Below are 25,697 nucleotides of genomic sequence, written 5' to 3' on the forward strand. Positions count from 1 at the left end.
ACCTCACCGTTCCCACCCAGTCAGCCCTGCCAGGACAAGTGAGCGTGTCCTTCATTCACTGAAAAATTGAAACAACCATTCATAAAAGTTCAGTTGTATTTTATTTTGTTGCTGATGTTGATGGCACAAATGTACTACACTTATATACTTCGGGTTGCAGCACACTGTGGGAAAATCCCCTGTACTGACCGCTGTCACTGGGGAATGCGTCTCTAATGGCACCAACGACAGAGGCGGGTATTACTCATCAAACGCGGTGTCCAGGCCTTCCATGAAGCCACCATGTAAATGCACGATAGGCCACTAGCCTGTACCACATGTGGAAGAGAAAGATATAAACTGTATTTAAATGAACAAGATAAGTGTATCAAACCTTAGTTGAAAATGCAATCTTGTATCCTATGGCATTGTTGCCAGTACAAATGTTACTTCACGGATCAATCAACTTGGGCTTTAAAGCGTAGACACATTACAAAAGTGAACAACAATGCATTCCATTACATTTGGGACACAGAGAAATATTGTTTCTTAGTTGTACGTGAAAGACACATAAGATGACACTATAATTTCCCCAAATCGCGAGTGATGTACAGAATTGCAAGACTACATTCATTTGGCAGAGATAGATCAAAGTTACGACAATATAGGAGACAAACATGAAATGTTAGTGGCCTAAGTGACATCACTTCTAGAGTACACTTACTCGTTACTTGGATTGCAGGGCGAACTGTTACGCGAAGTTTGTACATAAGCACCATTATAAACCTCAACACGGATCGTGTGAGGCAGGCTGCCCTGAAGTCATGCAGCTCGGTAACGCATTGCGGCCGTGTCTCGTCTTCCGATATGTAGGCGAAGCATTCAGAGTTTTCTTGGCAGCAGCAGTTCCCCTCCTCGGTTGGCATGACTTTGCACCGATTGCAGGTACACCAGGTGGAGACGTCGTCCATGCGACTAGGCTCAGGCTCTTGATCCAGAGATTCCTCCTCTCAACTGTCGTCCGAAGCCCCATCGTTTCTGCATCTCTCTCTTTCGACTAATTCCACCTCGGAATACTCCGGCTCGTACTGGTAGGTATGTATTGTTGCCATTATGGGACAAAATTTAAATAGATAGTAATAATAGTACTAGTATCTGTTTGCACGGGCTATGAGCAAAAAAGATAGCTGAACAGAGCAGAAATGAGTCACAGGAAATACAAAAAAAAGACAGTGAAACGATTGAAAAAGCAACTCTGGTGTTGTCTGTTGAGAAGCGGTCTGTTTATACTTATTGAGGAAAGAGGCGCCCTGCCATTTCCATGGAGACAAGTCATTAGCTGGAGCACAGAGAACGTTGACACGAGATGTGCATTGGAGTTGTGAAATGGGCCGTACGTGTCTAGTGATGCCAGCTTCAGGGGCAGGGGATATGATTTAGTGTCGACAGGGCAGTTCACCATAGGAAGAAGCAGCAATGGATAAGATCATCACAAGATGTCGCGCCCTGCGCCTGGTTTCGCATGTGTAAAAGTGAGGAAAACTACGGTAAGGTGCATAGGAAATGTTTGTACAATCGATCAACGTATGCTTAAAAACACATGCCTGAACGCTCGGGACAATAATATTTTTGAGGGCACTATTCTTTTAATGGAAGCAGAACAAAATCCAAAAGAAAACTTGACCAGATCCTTCATTTCTTCAAATATTTATTCCAATGCAAACTATGGTGATCCCTATTTCCATTTCCCAAATTGCAAAGGTTTTCCTCTAAGTCGTGATCTCCAATAGGAACACAATGGGCATTGAAGTCTCTGGCTACGATAATTGCACAGCCAGGAGCTTGCTCCTGCCATGCTGTTAATATTTCTCAATGACACACTGCACAGGCCATCGGGTGGATCGTACATTGAAATTTCCAAGGTCTTTTGTTTCAATTTGGGAAAGCCCAAGATTATAGCACATAATACATTGCTGTTTAATTTATATAAGGTGTAACTGATCATGTTCAACTTTCTTCTAGCTCCAATGCATAGTCCTCCACTGGGGCGCCTCTCCTTGCCTTCTTTTGCCTCTCGGGTTAATTTGGTGTACCCGTCAATGTCCAGTTTTCCGGTTATCCAGGTCTCTTGCAACAGAAACCAACTGAGGAATTCAGTGGCATTTTTCCTTCTTTCCTAGAGATAAAGGAATGGTACACCCTAGTATTCCAAGATAATATTTTTAGGAATTAATTCTGGGTGGTTCATTTTTGCTACACCCAATTTGATAGTGTCATCCATTCCATTGCTCTGGCATGTGGATCATTGCCAAGTGTTTGGGTAGCTTTGGAGGCAGTGTACTGTTGGACATATCCTTGTACTTGATACTCACTTCCTCTCTGATGGCGGCATGCATGTACAGGTGCCATTTGTGCAGTATTTGTTTTTAAACTGTGTTGCATTTCGAATCCTAGTTTTTCTAGATGTTTTCCTGACATTCAATCCACAACAACAGGGGGCACAAATGTTGCATCAACCCAGTTACTGCTGCTACCAAACTCTGGCAGTTCCACCTCGGGCAAATCTCTTGTGGGGATTATTCCCAAGTCAGGTACCAGATGTAGTAACTGCAAAAGCTGTGAGCGATTAATATAAGGTCTATCGCAGGAAGTATACTTCTCCCATATTCGGATCATATTTGGATGAGGCAGATGTCCATTGCAGGCATTTGCTGATGCAGGAGCAAGTTGACCATGGCCATTTTGTTGCCTGCCTCCAGTAACTATTCCTGCGAAGCCTGTTTGAGTTTCGACTTGCAATCTACTGGCTACTTCAGCTCTCTTTTGGACTGGTAATCAGACAAAAGCAGGGGTTTGTTGAACTATTTCTATGTCATGCACTTGTGTGGACTGTTGGATTTCAACATATTTCTGTTGATCGGCCTGGTAATTACAATTACAATAATCTTTCTCTGTGCTGACGCCGAGTACTGCTTCCTGGCCCAATAACCAATTGTCCAGGGTATTGGTCGCTTGTGTAACAGTTTTTTTTCTTAACAACCATATTTTTTCAGTTTTGATTTTTAAATTCATAACACTCTTCGGTTTCTATACAGGCAATATCTACTTGATTAGATACTGCCAAGGGTTGTTTTCATTTTTCCTCTGTACATCCTCACTTGATTGACCCCCCGACCTCCCCCATGCTCTTTCTTCTTCACCTGCTTTGGCGTTAGTTTCCAATAGCCACTTGTTTCTTTTGTTTAGATTTCTTCATTTAATTTCTTTCACACTCAAACAGGTTTCTTCTCACATACCTGGGCACAATTCCACCTCTTGCTTGGCACTTTTTTCCAGATTAATGATTGGTATTGTAAGAGGTGTGCCATAATCCTCGTCGTCAAAATAATCAGTGTTTTGTAAGGCAGCATTTTGATCACCAACAGTGTGCGCCGTCTGAATCTGTGTTAAAATTACATCCACCTGTTTGACAGTATGTTCTTGAAGTCACACTGCTCGAATGAGGAGCAAAGGGCGAATGTGGCCGCAATGCCATCCATGCAGGTCTTCGCAGAGGTTTCATTTTGAAAGTTTCTTGATTCATTTCCGGTGTAGTCACACAGAAACCTAAAACGGAATCATCCGCTGATGTTGAAACAAGTCTGTTTAGGTCTGTAGACGCCGACAGGCTAGTGCTGAATATCAGCGGAGGGTCAGTCACATATTTCGATGGCGTTGTAATTGGTGGCCACTCTGAAGCACCTCCCCCCAGATCTAAACATAAGTTGAGGAGAGAATTGACATTGTCTGTGGCAATTGATGTAGAGGGAGATGTCATCAATATTGATTTATTTAGCTTTTGTGCAGTCTGCTCTGTTGCTTTATTTGTAACAATAGGGAAAAATCTGGCGATTTTAGTCCTGACCGCCTTTTTATTTGAACTAAATGTATCAGAAAGTACTTTTTGAGACAGGGACTCGATCCGACTGCGTGGTGAGGAACCAGTAAAGACAGACTTTGGAAGTATGTTAATTTTGGTCGTCGTTCCTCGCTGAAGTGATTTCCCAGTTTTTAAAGTAGCACTTGGTCACCCCACCCGGCTCCGCAATGTAATAGGCCTAGCCAGGGGCGGTTTTGCAAGTCTTTTTCTGTCCTTGTTTGTTCCTGTGCCACCTTCTTGCTTTTCATTCGGAAGTAAACTTTTTGGTGTTTGATTACAACTGCAGCAGAAATAGAACAGCAAAGAACCCTTTGTCCCTCGTGAGCTGTTACACGACAATAAGCCCCCCAAAACGTTGTTCACCTCACAGGGTTGTACAAAGGGCTTACCAACGGACTATAAAAGTCCTGAGTTGCGAACACGCTGTGGAGTTTATAACAAAAAAGCTGTTCCAATGCCTCTTCACATGTACTAATCACTGCTCCCACTCCTTTGCTAATTATCCACCAAACACAACAGCGTACTTACTAGAGGGGCTCAAAGGCTCTACTCCAGCGCGACCCTATCCCCCCCCACCCCAAACAGGCGTTTTGGGCAGTCTCATGGCAAGCCCAATTTCAGTTGTTATTGTAGTTTCTTGGAGGAAAGTAATGTCAATTCAACGCTGACGCTTTGCAGATTTAGTGCGTCTCTTTAAGCTTCAGCTACAGTAAGGGAAGTTTTGTTTGCTGCGAAATTGCGGAAGGTTATCAAAGGCAACAGTCAAGTATTAACAAATGAGGGATACGGAACCAGTCTTCAGCCAGTCGCGAACGCTCTCAGTTCCAAATGAGCTTCTGCATGGAAGCTCCACCTGCAGCCACAATGTAACAATAAATAGTAAAAGGACTCCAGAAACTTCTGCCAGGACTGGTGAGACTGCTTCTACTCTGTGATCACTGCATGTTTATAGGGTGATGTGCACTGCGTGAAGTGTAAATTGGAGTTGCACTTTTATATGGCTTTTGCAAAGCACTTTACCGTCATAGTTATGTATTCAAAGCACTTTTGGCTGTCTGGAAGTGCATCAAAACAGCAGATCTGTATTTCTTGAGGGTCATGGTCAGACACTGAATTATGTAATCAAGCATTATGTTGCAAGACAGAAACCTTTGTGTTAGCATAGAAGAATGCAAGTCATTATTATTAAGGACTATTTATTGCATCGAGTTAGGAATTGCTGCGAGCTTGCCCACATTCAGATTATGGGGATTACATGTCTGAGCCAGTTGCTGAGTGTGGTGCACTCTACATGAAAATGAATACAATCTGATTAGATGCACAGAATTACATACACATTTGAGGTTGATAGAAGAATGGACTGAAACAAATGCAATATTCCAGTATAAACAGTTCGGATTTAGAAGGCGAATGGGGACAGAATTGGAGGACTTATGTTTTCCCTACTTCAAGAAAACTCATGTGAGAAAAATGCTCTTCTGATGTACGTCGCAAGTATAGACCTATCACAAGCATTTGATCGGATGAATAGGTCTTTACTAGGGTAAAAAATGTAGGTACTTGAAATGCCTGAGAATATATTGTCTCTTCTTATCCACTTGCATGGAAGAATCCATGATTAAAGTTCGATTGAATCAGGAAGGCAAACTATGAGTTCCAATAGGCACACGGAATGGTTTGAGACAGGGCTGTATCTTCGGCCCCACACTATTCAATCTATTTGTATCTGATGTGGGGATCCCTTTGGACAAGGCTTTGTTTATTTCACTGCAAATAGAAGGGGTAAAATTAAATTGATGCTCCTGTGCGGATGATTTCCTTCTGATCGATAGAACTGAGATAGGATTACAATGAATGATAACAAAAATGTAAAGATTATATTGATACGAATGAATTAATTATAAATGAAAAGAAATCTATCATCCTTATTTTGGGAGCAAACAAAAAAACTAAGATTCAGCTGATATTTAAAAAACTATAAACTTGAAATTAGACGCACATTTTTGTACTTGGGGTAGACTGTGTTTGCAAATATAAAAACATGTGCATATTGGAATGTTTTAGAAGATCGACTGATCGCATTGACATCACAAACAAAAATAATTGACAGAATGTACTGTAGATTCTCTATGCTACCTCTGCTACGATTTTATAATTTGAAAGTGATCCCCAAACTCAGTTATGGTCTTGAATTTTTTCCAAAATGTGTAAAAGTCTGTTTTGTTAAGATCGAAGCAAAATTTTGGAGAAGCATATTGTATTATCTCCCAAAATGTATCCTAATGTCGGCAATTAGGTACAAACTAGGTTTACAATCTTTAAAGAGTGTAATAGAATGGAAACAAATGGCCATTCTAAGAAAAAGGATAGTGAGATCAGGTAACCACTTATATGCAATATTGGGTTTACAACAAAGAACGGGCAAAACAAAATCAGAGTTCTTAATATCCATGTATGATAGTACCAGAAGTATACTTGACAAAATTGGAGCAGATGTTGAACTTCTCATTATTAATCCAATGCAAGAAAAAAGTCAAATTAGATGGGCTGATCGGTCCGAAACCAATGAGAAAGTAAAGACATCATCTCTATACGATCATCTGGTATCAGACTGGAAGACGGTGGGTTCCTTGGAACCATATTTAAATACATTTCCTGACAGAAAATGGAGGTATAATATTATGCAGTTCCACTTTAATGTACTGCCTACTGGGCAAATTCAAGAAATCAGAGACAAAATGGAAAGGCGCACGTGCCCTGTCGCTTTTGTAAAAGCACTTTTGTAAAGGAAACATTAAGACATCTATTGCTTGAATGTGAGTCGATTTGTGAGGAACGCGAAACCTACTTTGGAAAATTTGTGTCACATACAGAAAGATACTTTGCTGAGGGAATCTGGTGGAATATGTTGCACGGAAAATCGATTTCTTTGAAAATTGCAATTTTACGATTCCTATCAAATGTTTGTGGTTTTATGGTTCTAGAATGATTTCCTTTTTAGGATTTCTTTTTAAGATTTGTTTTATAAAATGATGTAATTGTGTAACTTGCTTAATGGTTTTAGGTTTAAGGATGTTTTCCATGTGTAAATGATTAATTTGTCTGTATCTAGGATTTCTCTAAAATGTGTTTCTAAAATGTGTTTTCATTCTGTATATACTTTTGTATTAAAACATTTTTGTAAAGGTTTTTTTTCTAAAAACAAAAAAAATGATAATAAATACATATACATTTACAAGTAAGGGATTTTTAAAAGCTCCTGGAGCAAAGTTGCAGAAAAAACATTAGTTATGGCAATGGATAGTTGGGGTGCCCTTGTAGATTGCACCATGCATTATAACAGATGCTTTTATGTGAAGGGTAGAATACAAAGAACAATAATACTGATAGACAATAAGTCATACATTTAGTAAGTAAGTCATCTACAGGTTTAATAAGGACAGTTTAATAAGGAAAAGAAATATGGCTAACAATACTAAGAGACAGATTGTACAGCATGAGCGATGCATTTAAAGTCAACAAAGCATTTGCAAGCTGTGATGCAGTTCAAACGACATTTATAGGTGCAAATTATGTAACATGAGTCACTGAATGACTAGCACACATCAGAATAAACAACAACCCTTAAAGCACTTCTTAGCATGTGGTCGAATGGAAACCAACTTAGTTACATATGACTAGAAAGTAAACGAAAATGACGAATGGATTCTACAGCAAAACACAAGGGCTCTTTTCCAGCTCCCGGTAAATTACACTGAGGGGGCCCATTAAGTTTGCGCTTTGATGTATACCGGTCCCCTCTGTATACACAGTTTTCAACATTTGCACCACAGAGTGCAAAAGTGTAGTGTAAAAAGGTGGCATATATGCTTGTACTCCACGCTATGTAATACCGTCGTGCATGAGTAAACACTGCTTGCCTTGTACGCATGGCACTGTCACTTCAGCAAACTAATCATCAATCAGACAATAGCGATAAACGCCTACTCAAGAAGAAAGACTTCTTAGCAAAAGGAAAGAAAATGAAGCAATATACAGAGACAAAGAAAAGAGGTACAGTCACAATTGACAGAAGGCAACTTTGCGGTACGAAGTGAACAAATGGATAACTGAAAATAGATTTGAAAAAAGACAGATTTAGAGGGACTGCTCTGAGCGGTCTTTCTTAATAGGTCTGTCAGCCCCTGTGACACACACCAGTGCGCACGGGGGCTGTCCGGCACGGGGGCTGAGAGGAGGAGTCGTGGGAGACAAAGGCGAGTGTGTGGGTGACTGTATGCTTGTGTGTATGTGTGTAAAGGGAATGTTTGAGAAGGGGGAGAGGGTAAATGCAACTGGTTGCATGTTTGCATGTGTGTGTGTGAATATGGTGGGGGATTGAGTGTGTATGCCTGTGGCGAGAGGAGGCAGTGGGGGGACGGGAGGGCAGGGGAGAAAGGAGGAAAGAAAGGTCCAGGGGTGAAACCCATCAAATTCATGCGATTTCAGCTTTTTTATGCGCAACTGTAAAAAAACAGGAAATTGACATAGAACCGACTGTGGTGGTGAGACAATGACTCATACATAGATGACTCAAAGGAAAGTTGCCATAAGACTCTGCATTTTTCCAGACACCAAAGTGAAGCGTCTTGTGATAATGATGGAGAAGAAAGACAAGATAATGGCATGCATTCAGTGGGACGACGCTTTTGGGACTTGTGGAGGCGCCATTAGCATGTTCCACCATGTCGGCGGCCGTCTGGAAGCACCGTTCTAGTGTTTTCCAAGATGGCCGCCGCATCAAACAAATGCCGGCTCAATGCAGCGTCTTCGTGTTGCACCTTCACTGCCCCTCTGAAGGTAACGCTGTGTATTCTGCCTTCCCTCTGCTCTCTCACTTGTTATTTCTGTGCTTCCTCTCCGGACCGCTAACCGTCCAGTTGTTCCCGTTCGTTTCTTCCTCTCTCTCCCTGCTCTTGCTTCGCTCGCTCATTTTTTCTTCGTCATCCTTGGCTTTTCTGCCCGTGTACCCCCTGATCTTCTTTCCCCGTTTCCCTCCAGCTTGCTCGTTCCAGCTTCCCTTTCTCAGCCCTTTTACCTTCTCCTCTTCCTGTTCTGTTTTCTTTCCGTCTTGTTCCTCTTTTCCTCTTATTTTGGGGACTTCCTTCTCCTCCTCCTTTTGTTTAGCAGTGCTGTACTAATTTTTGTTCGGGGTTATCAGCACGCTTCTTCCTTGGTTACCCCTGCGGATCTCTCTTCTGTCTGGGTTCCTGTCTGTTGTCGGACCATCTCATCAAGACCCAGTCTGCCAATTTCATACTACCTCTGCTCACTACTGGGACCTCTATCCTCCGGAGAATTGACTATTCGGACTCACCTCTTCCCTGATACCATCTTGGATGCATAATCCCCCTGCAGGGTTTTTTCTGCCGCCAAGGCTTTTTTCCCTGCTCAGGAGCCGGCTCCCGGGAGTCCCCGCTGTCCGGGTTTCCCAATCACCCGACAGAGTGGCATCCCAGGGAGCTCGCCCCTATTTACATGAAAAGAAGAATATCAAGAAGACCAGTCGAGGATGGACCCGAGTTTACCAAGGAAAGAAGTCAGAGCCTCGTGACAGCTCTACCGACTACTCAGTTGAGGAGGAAGGGAGGGAAACAAGTGCAAACCTTGACAGCGTGCAACGCCAAAAGATACCAATGGCTTCTCTTGAACAATACCAAGAATTGGCGGCCGCAATCCAGGGTCTAACGGTTGAAGTACAATCCCTTCGCTCCGAAAACTAGTCCTTGCGGCAGCAGGTTGCAGCCCGTGATGAAGCCCGTGGGGACTTACCTCCTCTTCCCTTGCCCTGTGGGAAGTACAATGGGAATCCCAAAACTCTGAAAGAGTTTTTGGACGCTTGCAAGATCTACTTTACTTTCCGCCCCCGCACTTATGAGTCAGCCAAGGTGGGATTCCTAGTCTCAAATCTAGCAGGGAACGCATTGGCTTGGGCCTCGCCCCTAGTCATACAGTCGGATCCATCTACCAATGATTATGACCAGTTTGTACAACTTCTGAAGACTCGTTTTGAACGCCCTGAAGTACAATATGCCTCATATGAAGCAATCCTTGACATCAGACAAGGTCCCCATGATGTACAAACTTATGTTACGTCTTTTATGCAACTAGCCACCAGCGCCGGATGGCCTGATTCCACTCAGACATTTTTTTGCCGTGGCCTGCACGAAGACATAAAAGACGAATTGGCACGTACAGCAAGGCCCCAGACATTCCAGGAACTGGTTTCACTTGCGTTACAGATCGAATTCAGGTTAGGAGAGAGAAGACAGGAGAGAAGACGACCTCGACCTTCTCCCGTACCTTTTGCTTCTCATTTCTCCAAGGAACATTCTGCTCCCACTTCTGGAGAGGAGCCAATGCAGATTGGAGCCGCAGGAGGACCTTTAACTGCTGATGAAAAGAAGAGAAGAAAGGAGCTGGGTCTATGTATGTACTGCGGCTCCAGTAAACACCTACTCCGCAATTGCCCAGAGGTTCCTCCTCGTCGCCAGGGAAACGAATCTCCCCGAACCTAAGGAGGGGCAGGTCTGGGGAAGTTGGAAGAAATCCCTGTAATCAGACTTTATCTCCGCTACCCAAGGAAGACAACCGTTTGATGGTTTTTCAAGTCAAGTTGTCCCGAGGATCCTCCACCGCCTGGGAAGCGTTGGCTATGTTGGACTGTGGCGCAGCAGGAAACTTCACTGATATTTCATGGGCTCAAGAGAAGGAAGTGCCTATCATCCTCAAGAACCAGCCGATTCCTGTGGAAGGGGTGGATGGTCAACCCTTGTCCTCAGGACCCATTACTCAAGAGACTCTTCCCCTACAAGTCCAATTGTTTCAACATCAGGAAGAAATTGTGTTTGACATCATTAAGGCAGCACATTTCCCAGTGATTTTAGGGATACTTTGGTTGCGCAAACACAACCCTTTGATTGACTGGTCTACCAACACCATACAGTTCCAATCCTCTCTTTGTAAAGATGAATGCCTGAATCAGAGCCTTCCACTTGTTCCCTCGAATCAAAGTGACACAGTGTTGGCCGCCTCTCTCCATTTGGTACCAAGACACTATCACAAATTTATAGAGGTCTTCCTTGACAAGCAGCCACATTCCCTTCCTCCTCACAGAAGAGAAGACTGCGCCATTGAGATCCAACCTGATGTGCCTATCCCTTTTGGGAGGATGTTTCCGTTGTCACTTCCAGAGCGTACTGCCCTTAAGGAATACTTGGACTGCAATCTCCAGAACGGTCTCATCCAAGAATCCAAGTCTCCAGCAGGGGCATCGCTATTCTTCATACCCAAGAAGGGATCGACGGAACTTCGCCAATGTATTGATTACCGTGGCTTAAATCGTCTTACCATTAAGGACCGATATCCTATGCCTCTTATTAAAGAGATTCTTGAAGCTGTACAAGGTGCTTCCATCTTCACGAAGTTGGATCTCAGGGGAGCATATCGCCTGCTCCGTATTCGACAGGGGGATGAATGGAAAACTGCTTTTAGGACTCCACTAGGTCATTTTGAATATCGGGTTATGCCCTTTGGCCTGGTGAACGCACCCGCAGTTTTCCAACGCTTTATGGACAAGCTATTTGCTGATCTTCTCTTCTCCACTGTGGTGATATATTTAGACGACATTTTGATTTTCTCCTCGTCTCCTACTGAACATAGAAGACATGTTTGCCAGGTACTGGAACGTTTACTCAAGAACAAGCTCTTAGTCAAGCCTGAAAAATGTGTTTTTGAGGCGTCTTCGGTATCCTATTTGGGGTTCATCCTCTCTCAAGAAGGCATCCGTATGGACCCCAGTAAGATCCAAGCTGTACTCCACTGGCTTGCTCCGGGAAGCGTTAAGGAAATTCAATGCTTCCTAGGTTTGGTAAACTTTTATCGCCAATTCATCCCCGGATTCTCCAATTTGGTCCTCCCGATCACCTCATTACTCAAGAAGGGGGCATTGTTTTCCTGGACATAAGAGGCAGATTCTGCTTTTCAAGCCCTCAAGAAGGCATTTACCTCGGCGCCTATTCTTGTACAACCAGATCACCTTCATCATTGAGACTGATGCTTCGGGAGGAGCTATTGGCGCAGCCCTCCTACAGAAGGGTAAAGATGGTCTTGAACATCCTGTGGCGTACTATTCTAGAACATTAACACCTAGTGAAAGGAACTATTCCGTCATCGAAAGGGAATTGTTGGCTATCAAACATGCCTGTGATGAGTGGCGACATTTCCTTCAAGGAGCTATGCATAGGTTCACCGTATGTACAGACCACAGTAATCTCTGCATTCTCCAACAAATGGAATGTCGCAATGCCAGACACGCCCGTTGGGCATATTTTTTTTCCCCAGTTCAATTTCGAAATTACCTACCTACCTGGCAAACAGAACATCTTAGGAGATGCCCTTTCCCGTTGTCATGATTCAGATACTGAGGTTGAAGGTAACCGTGACTTACTACTGGCAGGCAAAGAGATCCGTACAGTAGCCAATATTTTCCTACGTGAAGTCCAAGTAAGACAACAGAATATTCCAATGAGTACAGGTGTTGAATCAGAGTTAGAAGAAAGAGAAGGGTTCTTCTTTAAGGGCCGAGCTTTGTACCTAACCGACAAGAGACATCAAGACTTTGCCCTCTCGTGGTGTCATGATTCGCCCATGGCTGGGCATAAGGGCATATGTGCCACCAAGGATCTCTTGTCCAGTTCGTTCTGGTGGCCAGAATGGAGCCAAGATGTGCAAACTTATGTATCAGCCTGTCCCACTTGTGCAGCTAACAAGTATCATACCTCTAAACCTGTTGGATTACTACAGCAGGAACCTGCACCCAGACAGCCATGGATCCACATCTCTACTGACTTTATAGTAGAATTACCCAAGTCCGAAGGGAATACTGCCATCATGGTGACTGTGGACTCATTAAGCAAATTAGCTTACTTTACGCACTTGAAGGGGTTACCCACAGCCCCAGAGATGGCCAAAGTATTCTTGAAAGAAATTGTGCGACTTCATGGTCTTCCGGACACTGTGGTTTCTGATCGAGGCCCTCAATTCACTTCCCAATTTTGGGGGTCTCTTTGCAAATAGTTAGGAATTCACCAAGCTCTTTCATCTGGTTTCCACCCACAAAGCAATGGACAGACTGAAAGGCTTAATCACACACTCGAACAATATCTCTGCTGTTTTTGTAGCAGAAAACAAGATGACTGGTGTGCTTACCTCCCCATGGCCGAATTTACATATAATAACACCAGACATACAACCATCAACATGTCTCCATTCTTTTGCACTTTCGGCTACCATCCGAAACATATGCCTCTGGCTATGCTACGTCCTTCAAGATTACCCGCCATTGAGCAATTTGTGAAAGAGCTCAAAGACACCCATGAGTTAGCCAGCGAGACCTTGAACGCCAGCTGACAGTCGTATAAGGCATGGGCCGACAAGAAGAGAAAAGCAACACCCCCTTGGACTGAAGGAAGTAAGGTCTGGTTAGCCACAAAGTTCTTACCCCGCTGAACACACATGGGGGAAGTTCGCTCCAAGGTATTTAGGACCCTTTCAGATCACTAAAAAGGTGAACCCTGTACATTTCGCCTTCAGTTGCCTACCTCGCTCAAAAATGTTCATCCCGTGTTCCATTCCTCTCTGCTAAAGCCCTATCTACCTGATCCTTATAAGAGAAGATCTAAAGGGTTGATTGGTACCTTTCCGTCTGAACCAGCTGAATATGAAGTGTCTTATCTAGTGGATTCCCGTTACCATCATGGAGTCCTACAGTATTTGGTTCATTGGAAGGGCTATCCAATTGAGGAACGCACATGGGAGCCCAAGAGTCACATTCACGCCCCCCGGCTTATAAGGACATTTCACAGATTGCACCCGGGAAAACCGGGAGGCCCCCCCAAGTAGAAGAGGCCATACTGTCATGCATTCAATGGGACGACGCTTTTGGGACTTGTGGAGGCGCCATTAGCACGTTCCACCACGTCGGCGGCCGTCTGGAAGCACCGTTCTAGTGTTTTCCAAGATGGCCGCCGCATCAACCAAATGCCGGCTCAATGCAGCGTCTTCGCGTTGCACCTTCACTGCCGCTCCGAAGGTAACATTGTGTACTCTGCCTTCCCTCCGCTCTCTCACTTGTTATTTCTGTGCTTCCTCTCCGGACCGCTAACCGTCCAGTTGTTCCCGTTCGTTTCTTCCTCTCTCTCCCTGCTCTTGCTTCGCGCGCTCATTTTTTCTTCGTCATCCTTGGCTTTTCTGCCCGTGTACCCCCTGATCTTCTTCTTTCCCCATTTCCCTCCAGCTTGCTCGTTCCAGCTTCCCTTTCTCAGCCCTTTTACCTTCTCCTCTTCCTGTTCTGTTTTCTTTCCGTCGTGTTCCTCTTTTCCTCTTATTTTGGGGACTTCCTTCTCCTCCTCCTTTTGTTTAGCAGTGCTGTACTAATTTTTGTTCGGGGTTATCAGCACGCTTCTTCCTTGGTTACCCCTGCGGATCTCTCTTCTGTCTGGGTTCCTGTCTGTTGTCGGACCATCTCATCAAGACCCAGTCTGCCAATTTCGTACTACCTCTGCTCACTACTGGGACCTCTATCCTCCGGAGAATTGACTATTCGGACTCACCTCTTCCCTGATACCATCTTGGATGCATAATCCCCCTGCAGGGTTTTTTCTGCCGCTAAGGCTTTTTCCATGCTCAGGAGCCGGCTCCCGGGAGTCCCCGCTGTCCGGGTTTCCCAATCACCCGACAGAGTGGCATCCCAGGGAGCTTGCCCCTATTTACACGAAAAGAAGAAGATCAAGAAGACCAGTCGAGGACGGACCCGAGTTTACCAAGGAAAGAAGTCAGAGCCTCGTGACAGCTCTACCGACTACTCAGGTGAGGAGGAAGGGAGGGAAACAGGTGCAAACCTTGACAGATAAACACTATAAACGCATCGTTCTTCAAAAGAATAGGCACACCAATTGGGCAGCCTGGGGACAATGAATTGTGGGAGGGGGAGATTTAGAAGATAGTGAACACTCAGAAGAAGAATATATCCCAGGCCTTGCTGAGTTTACTCAAAGTGAAAAACATGAGATTGACTACTGACACCTAGGCCACCAAGAAAGAGAACAGTGAAGTATCCCACGCGATGGGCTGTAGAGTTGGGGTAATAAGAACATTTTATATAAGGCAAGTGCTGATTGTAGCATTTTCCACTGCCTCTCCCCATCATTCCACTGCCTCTCCCCATCATTATGAGAAAAGACTGGAGTTGCTGTCAAGGGAACGAATGCAAGGATAGCAGAAGAGAGGTGGTTTTGTGTTAGGGCACAGAAGGAAGCATACAGAAATAAAGATGTGCTTACACACCTGCTCTCAGATTTCATCTCTTTTCTTTTGTTCAGAGATCACAGGCCCCTCCAAACGTATACAAAGGGAGTGCCAATGATAGCCTCTAGTTTTGATCTGCATTCATTTGTTGGGGGTTGTAATTGGTGTTTTAAGTCCAATTTTATTTTCCCTTGCAGAACGCTCTCCTAGTTGAGAGTCAACCACCAGCATATGTGTTACAACTAGAAATGCAGGGGCTTGACATGCTCCACAGCAGATACCTTGTGTAGAGTGCCCTTAGCTAATCAGTATCAGGGGGCTAGACCAGGATGCAGAGAATAAGTGTGATTTTTGACTCCTTCTTTCTTATCTGAAGGGAACGGGCAATGGTCAGAGCATAGTTCTCACACTACCACTTGCATTGTGGTACCAAGTACGCATCCACACTTGTGAAGTGGCTTCTGGGGACACCAGCGGATGAATAAAACCGTCTAAGGACTCCTTAAGAGAAAATGTAGTTCATGGTGCTGCATATGCAAACAAGTGCAGCAGGTTGGACCGTTTGGTAGCTCTTTGTCTTCACACGGACTACAGATCAGGGAAACCTCAGGATAATTTACTGAAGCAAAGTTAGTCTTTTAAGGCTCACCCTGTGGGTTTCTTACATTTCTAATTCAGTATAAGCATGTAGGTTTACATATATGCACACCAAGCATAATCACTGTGCCTAAATCTGGGCTCCTGTTTTTTCTCTCATTGCCCACACAAAGGTATTCTGCCTGTACCCTAGGCCTCTTCTGAGGCACATTCTTTAATATTATGCTCAGTTCACACTGGTCAGAGTGGAAGGGATCACTCATAATGAGCTCTACTAGGAGGTGGAAAACAATAGGGATAACCAAGAGGACCTTTGTTATGGCTATCCTTACAAATCATACCCAAATAGAGCATTAGCCATGAGTTTTAAGCAAGTTCTAAATCATGCTCTAGATTCTTTCTAGCAGCCAGCTACAAAAACATGCAGTGTTAAACAACTCATCTACCTTGCGTGCTTAGCCAGAGAAGCCGCATGAACCCATTGGGGGGTTGGACAAGGTGGCACACTCACAACCAGAAAGAGATCTGCATCTTCTACCACCGCTCCTTAAACAGGATGCGGTAGAACACAATCCATGAGGCCACTTCTGCATTTGGGAGGCTTAAAGCTGCGTTTACCAGCAAAAGAGACTGTGCTTGGCTACTTACTCGTTGCCCCACTATCTGTCAGTATGGGAGCTACACACTCCTCTGAGGAGTTTAGATCTCAAGACGTCGATCCAAAGCAATTCTCAGAAAAAGAGGAAGATCAGACTGATGAATGGCACAATCATAAGTGCAGGAAGACATCAGCGCCAGTTACCCTGTTCCTCACAGTTGAGGGCTGCTCAGGCCTAGATATGTTTGACTCAAATGTTTTACATCACACATGTTCCTCGGAGTGTATTTGTGTTGCAGCCTAAATGAGCAATCAGCTGTACACAGTGCTTGACAAAGACCGCAGAACGTAATTGAGGGCCTTCATTGGAATGAAAAATGACTGTGGCACAGAGATTGACCTACACATTCTTACTTTCAAAGCTAAGGGTTATGAATATCCTCAGAAATGCCAGGAGAAGTTATAATACTTCCAGGCCCTTGGCCAAGATTATGGATTTATCTGAACAGGTCATGAACACGAGAGTTATCAATGGATCCATCCCTGGCAAGCTTGGCGCACAGGGCAGTTCTTTTATTGGGGCACATGAATATCACGTTATCAACTAAGTGCCACAGGAATGTTCGAGTTAACATTGATCTGGAATTTGGCGAATAACAGTGCGTCTCCCATCTAGATATTATTTTGCCAAGGAGCATAGTAGGTGTCTCAACACCTGCATTGCATTAAACAAAGTTCATGCCTCCATCATCAGAGTTGTCCCTCAAGAGTTTACGGTAGGGCCATGGAGGGAGGAACTGCTCTTTCAACAAGGTGCAGGTTTTAAAGGAGCACTGGTAACTCCTCATATTTGGATTCCCATAGGCAAGACTCATTCTTCCCTTCCAGAGGTAGAGGTGGTTGCAAACAAAGATAGCGGCACTCATGACAACCAGCTTTCACTACAGGTGAGTTTTTTCCCTTCTCATTGCTTTGCCGTAGCCAGTTGGATGGATTTCTGCTTGGATAATTGGGGCGGATAGCAGGAGATATCTGGGTATGTTAGACTAAATGGAGGGTCCCAGTCCAACATTCCCTGTCCAACCCACTTTAGAGGAGCAGTTGATGATCAAAGAAGAGAGAGATCTGGGTCAGGAGGGAGCAATTGTTTCTTCTTGTCTACACCCCAGGGGTTTAATGAACAATATGTTCTTGGTGCACACAAAAAAGAAGTTTGGCCAGACAGACCGGAGGTAATTTAACTAGTGGGTAGTTAACTGCCACTGAGAAGGAGGGCATTCATTGCTCTGAAACATCTTGTTGAGAGAGGACTAGCATTTGTTGAGTGGTTCCCATTTTCCAGCCCCTTCAGTTGCTGCTGGCAGAGTCACTTTTGGGAATCTGAAAGCCTTCAGTTCGGATTATCATCCTGCGCTTGGTGCTTCACAAACCTTATGAAGCCAGTGGCAGCCACTTGCAGTAGTCAAGGAATTCTCATGATTATCTACAGGACGGTCTTCATACCGCAGGATGCTTGTGCTCAGTCTGAAATAATTCAGATAGCTGTGTCCTGAATACAGGAGCTCGGTTTCCTTATCAATTGTGAGAACTCAAAACTCTCATTCTCAGGAACTGGATTTTCCTGGGCTTCCGTGTCAACAGAGTGTCAGCGACATTGCAATTGCCTTGATGCAAAGCAAGCACTATTAAGAGCGAGATTAGTGGGTGTTCTGAGTGCTTCCACCCAGGCCATTGTTTCCACAACCCCTGGATTACCACAACCTATCAAGCCTAAAGATTTACCATCTACTGAAAAGGTTGTCGTACTCCCAAATAATACTTTTGAATGTGGAATCTCTAACCAAGCCCACTGGTGGCTAGATCATATGGACATATGGTTGAGCCATATTTGGATACTCCTCGGACGTGGTGGCAGAGTCCAACATGAGCAGTTCTGGCTGGGAATTCATTGTGGAGATATCTCGATGGGAGGGCTTAAGGGGGAAGTGTGCCCTAATGAACTGGCATTGCATAGCAACTGCCTAGAACTCTTTGCATGTTACTTTGCAATCAGAGGTCCAGGCGCATTTCACATGAATGCCTGCATACTGTTCTGGATGGATATTTCCACAGACTCCAATACAAACCATCTAAGGGAGCGGGAGGGGCGATTTTCTGCCTTCTGGCGATAGACCTCTAGCACTATTATCTGCACCAGAAGATAATACTAGACAAGAAGTTGCCAGTGCTTTCAAATATGGTGGCAGACTAGAACTCTGGCAGAAATCTCAGCGACTGGAGAGTGGATCTGCATATATTTATAAGGATTTTGAAAGAGCGAGGTCCTCTGTGAAAAGATCTATTCGATTCACAGTTCAATCCCTATGTGCAGAGATAATTCAGTTGGTGGCTGGAATCTTTCTCAGTAGTAGAGGTCATATTTCTCCCTTTTGGGATCTGGGGAGGGACTAAGGGTCTCATTACATGCTTGGCGGTGTGGTAAAAAGGTGGTGGTGATATTGCCACTTTTTCTGCAGCGCCAAATTATCATTTTTGGTGGATTTATTAACGGCCGAATTACTGGGTGGTAAATCTGGCAATTTACGGAGGTAAAGTGGAGGATTCACCTCCAGCTATTGCTGGGGATGAATTCTCCACTCAGTGGATTTATTGAGCTGTAATTCTGCTGGCTGTAAATCCGCCAAAAATCCTCATGGATAATTAGGGATTTCAAAAATGGGGAGTTACCACCACTTGTAATCCTGTGTTAACCCCTTGGGACCAAGTAGCAGTAAGAGTAATTGAATGAGGCAGTAATTTGGCAGAATTGCAACTAAATTCGTAATAGACCCCACGTCTTTGCCCCACTTCAAAATAACAGCAAGGGTTTTGGTGAAGGTAGGGGTGTCCCTGGTGGATGATACAAGCATGGCATCTGGTTATTCTGATACTTTTTTCAGACTTTCCAATTCTGTTTCCCGAGAGTTGTATTGGCCAGGTAACATACACCCCTTGATCCAGGACGGTTCACTGTATCCGATTACCTGGATGGTTTCAGTGCTCATTGGTGCATGCCCAGACTTAGCATCAAGGACTCTTTGATGCCCTCAACTGCTGGAGGTATGGTAATGAAATGCAATTCCATTTCCTTCCCTCCAATGTAGAGATTGAGCTTTCGGTCATCCCCGGCAGATAAAGGCAAAGCATTACGCACAATAGGAGTTTACAGGTCTGCCATAACTGCTGGCCAGTACCAAACTGACAGTTGTTCAGCAAGGGAACCCCCCCACCTCCCGGTGAGCTAGCAGTTGAAGAGAATACAATTCCTAAGGCTCCCAGAGACACGCTCTACCTTACTGTGGGATATCAACACTCTTACATCTCCTGGAGAGCAGGAGTATAACGCAGAAAGGGCTTCAGCGAATCTGATGATGCTAATTTGTCTCTCATACAAACATGTGTCAGACATGGGTCTTTGGGCATTACTCTATTCTTGTGATGGTGTATGGTTTACAATATCCAAAGTGACTTAGATAATCCTTAGGACTGTGACCTAATCCTTCCTTTCACGCCCAACCAAATTTGAGTGCTGTTCTCGGTCTCAAGCAATACGAACTGATCATGGTGCAGTACAAGGCAGCCAACTCTGAAAAGCTGCTTTTAGGGCTCTGCTAAACATTTCCTCTAGTGTCCCATCCAAGCATGGCTACGTGGTTTGTTGGGTTATGGGATGAGCAGTCACCGACATATCATTGATCAGAGCCCATTTTCCAAGGGTGCTCTGATGTACAAGGCCTATAATTTGGGTGCCAGGTTGGCGATATCATGAAATCTGCAAACTGGTAGAGTGGCTAACTTTTTAAGTAGTTTAATTTTAAGAACATCAAGGACCAGCATTGTTGTTGGGGATGAAGCATTGAACAAGCACAATGCTCACCTCCCTTGTCTTTACAAACAGGTAAGCATTACCCACAAGCTCAATATAATATTTACATGAATGCTTGCCATTTTATTTGACCCAAGTTTGGTCACTTGCACTGATATAGGGTTCTGTCCATATGTGAACACTTGTGTGCCCTTCGCAGATGCTTAAGCAAAGCCATCCTGAACAGTCACTTGTTAGATTTGCCTCTCGGACTGGGAATCACTTTGACAGATCCTTTGTGTTCCTGTGCGGATTGCTTATGTTCCCCTTTGGGTTCTTCAGTTGGACTGCTATATCGGAAAGCTGATTTTGCTGGGCTCGTTTTCAGTTTTACCCCCAAAAAAGAGGAAGAGGCTTGTGAAATAAGTGAAGTCATGGGGAACCGATTCACTTGATTGGGCAAGTGGAATGTTTTTGATTTTCGTGTTACACATTAATGAAAATACTGAATGAGGAAGGATTGGCTGGGAAATGTAGGATTGTTTGGAAAAAGTTGATTGCTGCTGTGAGCTTCTAGTAAAGAAAGGGAGGCATAATCCTTGGGTCTTTGTCGTTGGTAGGATTAGAACTCCATTCTAACAGCAGCAGAGGAATCTGCATTGGTGTTGCAATGGTAGCAGTGGCAGTAATTGAAATCATGCTTAAATGGTTAAGAGAGCACGTTGGGTACGAATTGCAAAAAGTAAATTTTCATAATTCCCTGGTTCTAGAAATTGGATTTTTTTCGGGTCAGTTTTGGTGTAAGGTGGACGTGAAGTATTGAAGGTCGTCCCTTTATGTCCATCTCTCAACGTACTCAGCAGTAACATGGATTTTTGCAATTAACAAAGGCATTAATGTGCATTTTCTGAAATGGGGAGTATAAATGTGGTGAAATGATTAGGTAATGTGCAGTCAGAGAAATAGACATTAGGGGTCATTATGACTCTGGCAGTAGCCGTAGTCGGAGTCATGAATTTTTTTCTAGCACCTGGGTATGGCCAATTACCGGGGCATTACAGCCCCAGTGGACCCAGTAATTGCCCATTCCCGGGCGCCGGAAAATATTGCTCCCCATTCCCATCCGAGACCCATTGGACTCAATGGGAATGGGGAGGTCGGATGCACCGGCACCATTCATGAAATGGTGCCGTTGCATCCGTCGAGGTATGAGAGTGGGTGCTGTTCCGCCCGCCAGGTCCGAACTGGCAGGCTGAAAGGACCCTGTTTGCAGAACTCGTAGTTTGCCGGCCCGGAAACAACGGTACCGGCAAGCTTACCGGTACCATTGTTTCCGGACCGGCAAACTTGTAATGTGGCCCACTGACATTTTACACAAGTGTATTTGTTACACTACAAGAGAATCCGCGTGATTCAAACATGGCTGTGCCTTGTGGGACCTTGTGGGACCTATAGCCATCTGCTCACTGAACAGGGACATTAACCCGACTTTGAATTACAGAATGCACTGGTGTATACTTGTTATACACAAGGGAAGTGATGCACAGCTTCACAAAAAGTGGAAAAATATTACAGTTTACCGAATTACCGAATTTCTGAGATAAAACATACACCCTCATTTGGAAACACATACTTTCCAAAAATGTCTCCCCAAAACAAAAGTCTGATTTATTTCCAGCTCAGGCAGAGTGGGGGTCAATTTAACAGATGTGCTAATTGCACGTGGGGACCATCAATGCTTGGACTTGCGTGTATTAGGTGTTGATGCCGTTTTCAACATTCATAAAGTGGAGTGTAATTGTAAAGAGTAAATTAAGGCAACATCGCTCCACTTTGTGATAGGTACCACGCTGACAGCAATTTACGATTTACAGGCAGCATTTTATAATAGATTCCCATGGAATAAACCTAGTCGATTGCAGATCTAAAAACTAAGCCATATTTTATATGAATCCTTTGGTTTTATGCCTGCATGGAAATCTCATGTAGGCGTAAAACCGAGTTGCCCTCTTATGTCTTGAAACAGACGGAAAATGAGAGGAGACTGACTCTTTCACTTTGCACACCACACAATTGAAAATTCCCCTCATTGCGCTTTCTATAGGGGAAAAAATGCGTTCTGGCAGGGTCAGCTATTTCATATACACAAACAGAAAAACATAGAAATGCACATAGAAAACCGAAAGGACTATTTTGGCAACCTTTTGCTTTTTAGAACAGCAGTAAAGTGAAACACTTGGACGACTGTATTGCAGCCTTATGAATCTGGTTAGCAGTGTGGAAAAGAAACAGTCTTATAGTTCTTCACTCGAAGTCTTTAAATATCCAACAGCGTTCATTCGTTTCAAAGGGCAGACAGGAAATTCTGCAGGTTCCCCTTTTTGTTTTTCTCCTTTTCGTCCTGGGTCAGCAGCATCTTTAGTCGTGAAAAATGAAATTTGCTTTTCTTGGATGATTTTGATGAGACAGACGGTGAGGGGTGTCCAGATGAGCACGATCTGAAAATAAATAATCGTTATTAGATGTGAATGAAGAAAGGTACAAACTCTTTGACGTTGTAATTAAATTATCCTAACACGGAGCAGAGGTTCCAAATTATGCGGGAGTCTAATTTAAGGACTACACATGTTCGAAAAGGAGACTCTTACCTAACTTTTGTTGTACAGACCGCTGTATATTGCAAAGGCAGAGGCAATAACACACGACTCAAAACTAACTTAAATTTATCCATTTGGTTTATAATTCTCACAAGGGATTAGGGTTGGCTGAATCAATGGTGGTATGGTTTGAAACGGTACAACATTTAGTCTGCCCTCCAACCAGATCCCTTCCGTGTGAAGCATGGTCCTCAGTCCTTCCCTCAATCCTTTAGTTTAAGGTTGTCCCCAGGCAGGTAAAACAGTCACTCTTATTCTATGAGGTTTAATGGTGTCCCAAGCACTTCTTTGGGCCCCATTAGAAGTTTGGCATAGTGGTAAAAAGTGGTGGTAATTCTGTTACCACCATTTGTTGGTGGTAACAGAGTTACCACCACTTTCACCACATTGCAGAATTCTGCGTTTAACCTTGAAGTGAAGGAATTGCCTCCAGCATGATACTGAAGGTAAATCCTGCACCTTAAGTGCAACAATTGGCAGAATTACGGCTCAGAGTAAATCCACCAAAAATCCCTATGGACCCCAAAAATGGGGATGCCATGTGACTGAGTGGCGGTAATGGTAAACGGTTTTGGCAGAACATCAGTGGATCTATCGCTGCCAGACTCGCAAGGAGGCCCTTTGTCTTTCACTGTGTCAGACACAGCACACACAGCTGGATCCCAGTCATTTTTAACCTTTCCCCTATTGGTTTGATTCCAAAGGAACCCTACCCACTTCACTCAGGGCTGTACTTAAGGTTCCCCTCCTCATGTCTCATGCTTGACCTTGCAGCTTGATTTGGTCCCTCTCCACCAGTTTAGGAGAGCGCTCCTGGCACAGTTCTTAACGATTCCATTCCATTTGCTTTTTTGTCCTTTGGCGGATCTGTGTAGCTGATGTAGCCCCCCGTAACATGAGGCGTGGCTTTTCCTGACTGTGCACCTACTCTAATTGTGTTCTTTTGCGTATCTGTATTCCTGCAGTAGCCCCCCCCCCGTGCCATGAGGTGTGGCTCTGCCAGATTATGCTTTCAAGTTCCACCCATACGTTGTAACCCCCACGCGTGGTCCTACACTTGTAGAATGTCACTTCACACTTACTGTAACTAGTGCCTAGATGCCTTCAGATTTTGCGCACTGCTATGAATGCAAACATAAAAATAAATAAAAATTCCTGGCTTTTAGGACTTAATCTCCTGCCGTCTTCTTAATGTAGTTTTCACTCTCCTCCTCTTTGCCGCTTTCTTCGCGGTCTCTTCCACTTCTGTATCTTATTACTCTGATGTTCCTCCTCCCCCTTCTTCATACCCTCTCCCGCATTTCTCCTCCTCACGACACTTTCCTCTTCCCCCACTGCTCTGACCTCGCACTTCTCTTCGCCTTCACTCTGCTTGCAATTCAACCAACACTACCTTTCTGGATGGCTTGTTTTTTGTACTATAGCAATGTTTGTAAAAGTGAGATGTATCACAGCTTTGCGCGGTTACCTGTTTTTTTATTGATTTAAAGTTGGGCAGGCTACGATTTCCCTATGTTAGATTGCTTGTGCAGCAGACCGCCATGTGGTTCTGTGTATTGAGGCTAGGTCATGGACATCCACCATGTTTAAGTTTGGCAGCTTTCCTTCCAGTCATTCGACTTGATGATGGCATCTTGGTAATCTGTTGTAGAATTTCACTGCCGGTAGTAGTGCTTTGCTTGCGTACCTCTTTAAAGCTGTGTTTGTAAAAAATGGTGGTTCGCAGAGCACCCCCTCAACCGCAGGCCCGAGAGGGACGTGCCCTTAAGCCCTCAGGCCTCTTGATTCCAAAACTAGGATATACTTTGAGTCATTATGGGAGCCTTGGAGTACTAGCAGATGTTTCACATACAAGGTTAGGGATAGGATGGCGGCATTAGGGATCCACAGAAAATCTCCATACTCATCCCATCAAATGTATGCGGCCTCTTCACAATATTTATCTGGTTTTTGTAGGGAAGGCATGATATTACAAGTATGACACTGACCAAAATAGATACAATTTGTAAAACGTTTATTGAAGAAAAACGTTGGGGAAAACTCCTATTTAGCTCTATAACTAAGATGGGAGTAGTCTCGATCATCAAATAATAAATAATGCAGTCCAAGCGGTGCCTGTCAAAACAAAATATCCTATGCTAACAAAACCTAACGCCCGCCCTCTTGTACAAAAAGTGTAAAAAAGGAGAAATGTATGCAAAAGGAAAAATCAGTGTTCAAATGATCATGTCCATCTCGACTCACCCAATTCCTCAGGACCTTTCTGCAATCTGTGCAACTCTCTCTCTTTTTCCATCTTACCCTCTGGTCCAACGCACACCGCTGGCCACACCTTGGATGCCCTCATCTCAACTGACACTCCTCCATCTATCCCTCTCACTACCTCGCTCTCCTGGACTGATCACTCTCTCCTCTCTTCTCACTTGAAGCTCTCTTCTCTTCTTGCATCGGTAAGCCTGGCACTGCCTCCCATCTACAAGGTCATCCGACCCATGAAAAGAGTGTCAGTAGCTGCCTTCGCCTCTACCTACTCTGCTCCTTCTACTCCAACAGGTGACTCCCACCCTGACACAGCCCTCTCTAACTTTAACTTTAACCTCTTAGTTTCCAGCACTCTTGATATTCTACCCCCTGTCATGAGGGTACGGCTGACGCCTGCCATAAAGTGCAACTCTTGGTACGACTCCGAACTGGCTGCCCTTAAACACAAGTGCAGGGCAGCCAAACGGAAATGGGATTCCTCGGGTGCACCCTCTG

The 25,697-nt window shown here is 44.3% G+C and overlaps 1 protein-coding gene and 1 long non-coding RNA gene across 4 annotated transcripts in view; one reads left to right on the forward strand and one right to left on the reverse strand.

Moving 5' to 3' along the window:
* Positions 1–25,697, forward strand: part of LOC138497207 (uncharacterized) — a 795,999-nt gene that overhangs the window by 265,134 nt on the left and 505,168 nt on the right. The gene's annotated exons all lie outside the window — the stretch shown is intronic.
* C5QH18orf21 (chromosome 5q C18orf21 homolog) overlaps positions 7,324–25,697 on the reverse strand; it is a 224,792-nt gene continuing 206,418 nt past the window's right edge. Inside the window, exon 5 of the mRNA XM_069620530.1 lies at positions 7,324–22,781. Coding sequence (XP_069476631.1) covers positions 22,628–22,781 — 154 coding nt within the window. The 3' untranslated portion in view covers positions 7,324–22,627. The remainder of the gene's footprint in view (positions 22,782–25,697) is intronic.

Source organism: Ambystoma mexicanum, chromosome 5q (genome assembly GCF_040938575.1).
Source record: "Ambystoma mexicanum isolate Mex_15411 chromosome 5q, UKY_AmexF1_1, whole genome shotgun sequence".
NCBI classification, from domain to species: domain Eukaryota; kingdom Metazoa; phylum Chordata; class Amphibia; order Caudata; family Ambystomatidae; genus Ambystoma; species Ambystoma mexicanum.